The 7,506-nt window shown below is 56.7% G+C and overlaps 1 protein-coding gene across 1 annotated transcript; it reads right to left on the minus strand.

The window, feature by feature from the left end:
- Positions 1–226: 226 nt before the first annotated feature.
- On the minus strand, positions 227–7,202 carry LOC126267697 (basic proline-rich protein-like). The gene is made up of 3 exons (XM_049972999.1): positions 7,183–7,202; positions 2,392–3,446; positions 227–336 (listed from the first exon to the last, which is right to left on the minus strand). Exons 1-3 carry the CDS (start codon positions 7,200–7,202, stop codon positions 227–229), a joined length of 1,185 nt encoding a protein of 394 aa, XP_049828956.1.
- Between the last annotated feature and the right edge of the window lie 304 nt (positions 7,203–7,506).

A 7,506-nucleotide genomic window follows, 5' to 3' on the forward strand; every position in this document is an offset into this window, starting at 1 on the left:
GTAGGTGAGCGGGACTGCTAAGCGATGACGACAAACCTGGCTAGAGATGGTAATGCATGATGGACACATCGCTCCTTGTAAGGCGCCCTTCCCCAATCGGCTCGCTCTTCGGAAAATTTAGAAGGATGGAGGTCAAACCCGTTAGGGAACCATCTCACAAGGCCAAAACGTTTGAGACTCCTTTTAGTCGCCTCTTACGACAGGCAGGAATACCGTGGGCCTATTCTTACCCCCGAACCCACATTGGGGGTCTAAGGTCCTTAACTGGGTCAGCTGAATGCTGAAGTTCGCGCAGTAGATCTTTGTTCTGCTCTTGCAGCAGCTCGACCTTTGCTTCTGCTGACATGAGTTGGAAAGCCAAAGGGAATATTTTATTCCTTATCGTATTCAGTACGGTACTCAAGACGTGTTTGGCCTGTAATTCCGCCCCAATGTTATTTAATAGCTCGTCAATTGCAGCGGTCTTCTGGCTCGGTGACACGACGGCATATTCGTGGGCACCAGACGCCATGCCTATAGGCGATACTTTGCAACTGGTGTTGGTCTGCGTTCTACTACTCGTCCCTTTCGTGTACTTGGGTGTGGTGTTAGCACCACTTAGTTGGCGTGCTCGATTCAGGATTGCGGATCTGTGTCATAGTTCTTAAAGAGTGACCTTTATTTGGTATGTATTGCGTGTGCGGCACTACATAGTGACACGTAAGTCCCAAAAACGATACGTCACAGCTCCGCACGTCAGCCGGCCACGAAGTTCGCGGGACCAGGTGGGGACTGTGAGCTCGCGTAAGCTGCCGACTCCCGCGGTTGGGCGCGGAAACACGAGTCGTGCTTAGCAACACCGGTTCGCTGTGGCCAGCGCAATTTGGCCTACTTGCGAAACTCACGCGTAGTGCTTGTCAGCTGGCAGACTGCGACCTACTCTCGGGACTTTGCGTTCCGTCGCTCGGCGTATCGCTTTACGTTACTCGTAATCAACTTTCCTCACTTTCGACAGTTTATAACTTTTGCCTATAATATGCCTGTAATTCAGAATTATGCTCGTTTCCCTTCTCTGTATGGGTATTGTTCACACTGATTTTCTTTATATTAAGCTAGTCTTTTCTGCCAGATTTGCTACCATATGTTAGTCTTCACTTTTGGTCTAAATCCGTTATTATCAGTTTTTTTTTTATTCTGGACACTTTTGGAAGCTACCCTTCACTGTTCTAACATGTTACCGTGAGTTTGGTGGATATTTACTGTCTAATTACGGCGAAAATTCCTACCATACGTTACTTTGACGATTCGTCACACGGTAACTTTCCTTTCATATTATTTTTAACAGTTTCAGAGCACTGCGGTTAGTAACGTTAGTAATGTCAAGCGTTTCTAATCGGATAAGTAGTGGTTGTGGATGTTAGTTGTAGTGAAATGCCTTTGATGAGGTCCGACATGCTGTAAATGTGCTGGCAAAGTCACAAATTGCGCTATTTATCTAGTCGAAACACGAGAAAATTTTGTTGTACTGCTTCACTTCACTCTTGTCCATCACTGATCACTGTTTTTTCTTTCACTGGCGTGATTGTTCCCGATAGAACCGCCAAAAAGACCGTAGTTGCGGGAGCGGACGCGAGACACATCCATACGTGCCCATGGTTCGGACTGGGGGGCGTCGGGGCCGAGCGGGGTGTGGGGCAGAAGGGTGTGGTTGAGCCCGGGGAGGGGGGGGGGGGCAGGACGGGCCCTTAGGGGAGGGGGGGGGGGGCAGGACGGGCCCTTAGGGGAGGGGGGGGGGCAGGACGGGCCCTTAGGGGAGGGGGGGGGGCAGGACGGGCCCTTAGGGGAGGGGGGGGGGGCAGGACGGGCCCTTAGGGGAGGGGGGGGGGGCAGGACGGGCCCTTAGGGGAGGGGGGGCAGGACGGGCCCTTAGGGGAGGGGGGGCAGGACGGGCCCTTAGGGGAGGGGGGGGCAGGACGGGCCCTTAGGGGAGGGGGGGCAGGACGGGCCCTTAGGGGAGGGGGGGCAGGACGGGCCCTTAGGGGAGGGGGGGCAGGACGGGCCCTTAGGGGAGCGGGGGCAGGACGGGCCCTTAGGGGAGCGGGGGCAGGACGGGCCCTTAGGGGAGCGGGGGCAGGACGGGCCCTTAGGGGAGCGGGGGCAGGACGGGCCCTTAGGGGAGCGGGGGGCAGGACGGGCCCTTAGGGGAGGGGGGGCAGGACGGGCCCTTAGGGGAGGGGGGGCAGGACGGGCCCTTAGGGGAGGGGGGGCAGGACGGGCCCTTAGGGGAGGGGGGGCAGGACGGGCCCTTAGGGGAGGGGGGGCAGGACGGGCCCTTAGGGGAGGGGGGGCAGGACGGGCCCTTAGGGGAGGGGGGGCAGGACGGGCCCTTAGGGGAGGGGGGGCAGGACGGGCCCTTAGGGGAGCGGGGGCAGGACGGGCCCTTAGGGGAGCGGGGGCAGGACGGGCCCTTAGGGGAGCGGGGGCAGGACGGGCCCTTAGGGGAGCGGGGGCAGGACGGGCCCTTAGGGGAGCGGGGGCAGGACGGGCCCTTAGGGGAGCGGGGGCAGGACGGGCCCTTAGGGGAGCGGGGGCAGGACGGGCCCTTAGGGGAGCGGGGGCAGGACGGGCCCTTAGGGGAGCGGGGGCAGGACGGGCCCTTAGGGGAGCGGGGGCAGGACGGGCCCTTAGGGGAGCGGGGGCAGGACGGGCCCTTAGGGGAGCGGGGGCAGGACGGGCCCTTAGGGGAGCGGGGGCAGGACGGGCCCTTAGGGGAGCGGGGGCAGGACGGGCCCTTAGGGGAGCGGGGGCAGGACGGGCCCTTAGGGGAGCGGGGGCAGGACGGGCCCTTAGGGGAGCGGGGGCAGGACGGGCCCTTAGGGGAGCGGGGGCAGGACGGGCCCTTAGGGGAGCGGGGGCAGGACGGGCCCTTAGGGGAGCGGGGGCAGGACGGGCCCTTAGGGGAGCGGGGGCAGGACGGGCCCTTAGGGGAGCGGGGGCAGGACGGGCCCTTAGGGGAGCGGGGGCAGGACGGGCCCTTAGGGGAGCGGGGGGCAGGACGGGCCCTTAGGGGAGCGGGGGCAGGACGGGCCCTTAGGGGAGCGGGGGCAGGACGGGCCCTTAGGGGAGCGGGGGCAGGACGGGCCCTTAGGGGAGCGGGGGCAGGACGGGCCCTTAGGGGAGCGGGGGCAGGACGGGCCCTTAGGGGAGCGGGGGCAGGACGGGCCCTTAGGGGAGCGGGGGCAGGACGGGCCCTTAGGGGAGCGGGGGCAGGACGGGCCCTTAGGGGAGCGGGGGCAGGACGGGCCCTTAGGGGAGCGGGGGCAGGACGGGCCCTTAGGGGAGCGGGGGCAGGACGGGCCCTTAGGGGAGCGGGGGCAGGACGGGCCCTTAGGGGAGCGGGGGCAGGACGGGCCCTTAGGGGAGCGGGGGCAGGACGGGCCCTTAGGGGAGCGGGGGCAGGACGGGCCCTTAGGGGAGCGGGGGCAGGACGGGCCCTTAGGGGAGCGGGGGCAGGACGGGCCCTTAGGGGAGGGGGGGGCAGGACGGGCCCTTAGGGGAGGGGGGGCAGGACGGGCCCTTAGGGGAGGGGGGGCAGGACGGGCCCTTAGGGGAGGGGGGGCAGGACGGGCCCTTAGGGGAGGGGGGGCAGGACGGGCCCTTAGGGGAGGGGGGGCAGGACGGGCCCTTAGGGGAGGGGGGCAGGACGGGCCCTTAGGGGAGGGGGGGCAGGACGGGCCCTTAGGGGAGGGGGGGCAGGACGGGCCCTTAGGGGAGGGGGGGCAGGACGGGCCCTTAGGGGAGGGGGGGCAGGACGGGCCCTTAGGGGAGGGGGGGCAGGACGGGCCCTTAGGGGAGGGGCGGCAGGACGGACCCTTAGGGGAGGGGGGGCAGGACGGACCCTTAGGGGAGGGGGGGCCGGACGGACCCTTAGGGGAGGGGGGGCCGGACGGACCCTTAGGGGAGGGGGGGCCGGACGGACCCCCAGGGGAGGGGGGGCCGGACGGACCCCCAGGGGAGGGGGGGCCGGACGGACCCTTAGGGGAGGGGGGGCCGGACGGACCCTTAGGGGAGGGGGGGCCGGACGGACCCTTAGGGGAGGGGGGGCCGGACGGGCCCTTAGGGGAGGGGGGGCCGGACGGGCCCTTAGGGGTGGGGGGGCCGGACGGGCCCTTAGGGGAGGGGGGGCAGGACAGGCCCCGAGGGAAGGGGGGCAGGTTGGGCCCCGAGGGAATGGGCGTCTGGCCCCTCCCGAGGGAAGGGGTAAGGCCCGAGGGGGTGTTGGGTGCCCGAGGTGGGGACTGGCCTTAGGGGGGGGGGTTGGGCCTGGGTGGGGGGTTCGGCCCCAAGAGGGGGGGGGGCTGGCGTAGGGGTGAGCGAGTGGGGTGGGTGGTGAGGGCTGCTCCAGTTAGACTTTAAACAGATTTGAAGCAGTTTTGGTATCTCTCTAAACAATAACCACCGCTGATTGGACTGGAACATGGCGTGTTCCGAACTATTAACCTAATTAATATAGGCAGTAGAGAAATTCAAAAAAATATATTGTACTATGATATATAAAATGGTCCCTGACGGCAATTTCAGATCCTAAAGGGCGATTTACACACATGGTAGCACAGGCTTTTCCAATAACTGATGGCGTGTATGGCAACTGGCGCGTATGCATGCAGTACGTCATCTGACGTTTGGAAATTCGTGGCTTGTCCGCAGGGGTACCAGCAGCGACAGGTTTTTTCGCAGCCTGCCTGCTCTCCTTTCAGATAGAACTGGAAGTAAAACTATGGACGTTCAGGCATGGCGATAACGACATTGCTAACATTGGTAACTGGTTGTAGGTGGCACAATAGCAGGTATCTGACGGGTCTGGTGCTTGGTTTCACTACATATCAGATTCCCCCAACCCAGTCATGTCGACTTACCTGCTTTTTTTTTTTTGCCAACGGAAGCGACATAAAATTTTGTATTTTAGCGCAACTGGTGTGCTATTTCTTTACATTGGGAAACTTGTTGTTCCATTCACCCTCTCCCTTCTCCACTGCAATAGGACTTCCTCTTTTGTGCCACATATACTTGCTTCACACAGTCAAAGATGACGTAATGAAAGCTCAGAAAGCATTAAGACTCCTTCACCCAGTGAAAGTAAAATTATGTTCAACTACAATCTCAAACGAACAACTTCAAGTATGAACCGATAATTGTGAAAAACATATCAAAAAAAATATGGGCACTCGATTTTGCCATTTTGATTTCGATTTATCAGGGGAAAGGGGAGCTGATTTATAGCGACAACTTACGGAAAAATATCGATATCATTACTTCATCAGCAGCACTAATCAAGAGTGTGGCCAACTAGGACACAGAGCATTTTTGATTGTCAGTACACATTCCCAGTCAAATCTAATGGTTGAAATGGCTCTGAGCACTAAGGGACTTAACATCTGAAGGTCATCAATACCCTAGAACATAGGACTACTTAAACCTAACTAACCTAGGGACATCATCATACACATCCATGCCCGAAGCAGGATTCGGACCTGCGACCGTAGCGGTCGCACGGTTCCTGACTGAAGCTTCTAGAACCGCTTGGTCACATCGGCTGGCCATTCCCAGTCAGTGACACCGACACAACAGATTACGTCAGCATGACTAACAAAACATTACCTAACATTAGAAGTTAATTTCAAAGATCATGTATGGCTCATCGAAGTTATTTGCTCTCCTGGATTAATTTTAAATATAGTTTCCTAACATACTGTATAATAACGGTTGCTCTCATAAATTAAAATAGGCTATGGAATTACGAAATTATACTTTCCATGTATCATTTAGGCTTTAAAAGATGTACAAATTTTAGGAAGACATTTCGCCGGAAAGTCAGTTAGTGTGGAAGAGAAACTACTGAAGCGGCATAAGTAAACCAGCTGCTGATAATGGTATCGCTGCGTCAACACAAACTGTGCCTAAACGTAGCTCTTTAGACGACATGCAGGTCACTTAGGCACTGTCTACCTCCCACGAAACTATAAATAACAGAGACAGAGAGGGATTTTTCCAAGCCATCGCAATTTGTGACAGGTTTTCAGAATTTTCCTGGGGCTCTGTTAGTGTCGTTTGCATAAAACACAGACATCACACTTAAGACTAAAGGTCTCACATTCTTTCGTTCTATAAGGTTAGCGGATGAGTAGTGAAGCAGACCGAGTATTCTACGAATATCCAAAATGAGAAGCACACCCCGATCGATTGGGGGGTGAGAGGGAGGGAGGGAGGGAGGGAGGGAGTGAATATCTACTGAGTTTACAGGCTTTCGGAGACTTGTTCAGAGATGAGAAACAGCTGTGGCGTGATTTCGAGGTAAGCTGATTGGACACTGAGTCAATTACGTACGAAAGGCATTCTGTAAGTGAAGAAACACTTTCTTTCTCAGATATTAACGGTTGAAATATGAGGAATTTGTTGTAGGTCATTCTGGAATATTATCGCTTTCATGAAGTTCCGACTGTGGCGACACTATACGTGGCCTTCAAAATGGAGCTGCATTCCAAGCAGAGAGTTTCATTGAGTTTCTTTCGGAGGGAAACCGGAGCCGTCGCAGATATTCAAAGGCACTTGTGGAATATCTTCGGAGACCTTCCAGTGAACAAACGCACGGTGAGACGTGTCTGTAATCGTCGCAATAATGTCGCACGCACCTGTCAGATCTTTCGCGTGTCGGCGGGCCGCACCAAACAGTGACTCCTGCAACGATGGTACGTGCCGACAAAGCCGTTCGAGGTACTCGATGGATCGTAATCACACACCTTACTGCTCAACTGGGCGTCTCCACTGACATTCGTCCACCAGTTGGGGAACTAAAAGGCGTGCGTCCGCTGGGTCCCTCGTCGCCTAACAAAAGACAAAGAGAGCAACGAAGGACCATCTGTGCAGAATTTGGCCTAATGAAGGATGCACTCTGCGGGAAGTAGCATGTGGATCCTGGGAACGTTATTGATCCAGCTAGATGTTGACTCCCACGTCGACCAGAAGAGTGGTACAATGTGGGCAAACGGACCCTCCCCAATAAGGTAGCGAAAGGCCGTCGCACTGAACAGAGATTATATTGAAAAATAGAGTTTTCTAGCAAAAAGACTGAGGAACAATATGGTGTATTGGAATTCTGAATTAAATGAACTTTTTCTTAGAAAAAAATTGTGTTTCCCTGCTTACTGGACACCTGTTTCGTCCATGCTGAAAATAGTGAAGTGACACATTATTTGTTGCTGTTGCTTGAAGATTCCCAAACCCTGCGTTTCACTCCTGTTCTAGAGATAAAAAGGTTTTTCTGTACCCGTCCACGGTGAAAATTTATCTAATTATCTGTTAGTGCTATACACTGAAGCATCGAAGAAACTGGTTTAGGCATGCGTATTCAAATACAGATATGTAAGTAGCACAGGATACGACGCTGTGGTCGGCAGCGCCTATGTAACACAAAAAGGGTATGACGCAGTGATTAGATCGGTTATTGATGCTACAGTGGCAGGTTATCAA

Source organism: Schistocerca gregaria, chromosome 4, assembly GCF_023897955.1.
Source record: "Schistocerca gregaria isolate iqSchGreg1 chromosome 4, iqSchGreg1.2, whole genome shotgun sequence".
NCBI classification, from domain to species: Eukaryota; Metazoa; Arthropoda; class Insecta; order Orthoptera; family Acrididae; genus Schistocerca; species Schistocerca gregaria.

Excerpts from the sequence above, each read along its gene's own strand:
- LOC126267697 (XM_049972999.1), bottom strand. The coding sequence starts at position 7,202 with ATGGACGAAACAGGTGTCCA. Across the intron at positions 3,447-7,182 it reads ATGGACGAAACAGGTGTCCA|GGCCCGTCCTGCCCCCGCTC; the intron begins GTAAGCAGGGAA and ends CGCTCCCCTAAG. Across the intron at positions 337-2,391 it reads CTGCCCCCGCTCCCCTAAGG|AAGCAAAGGTCGAGCTGCTG; the intron begins GCCCGTCCTGCC and ends TCATGTCAGCAG.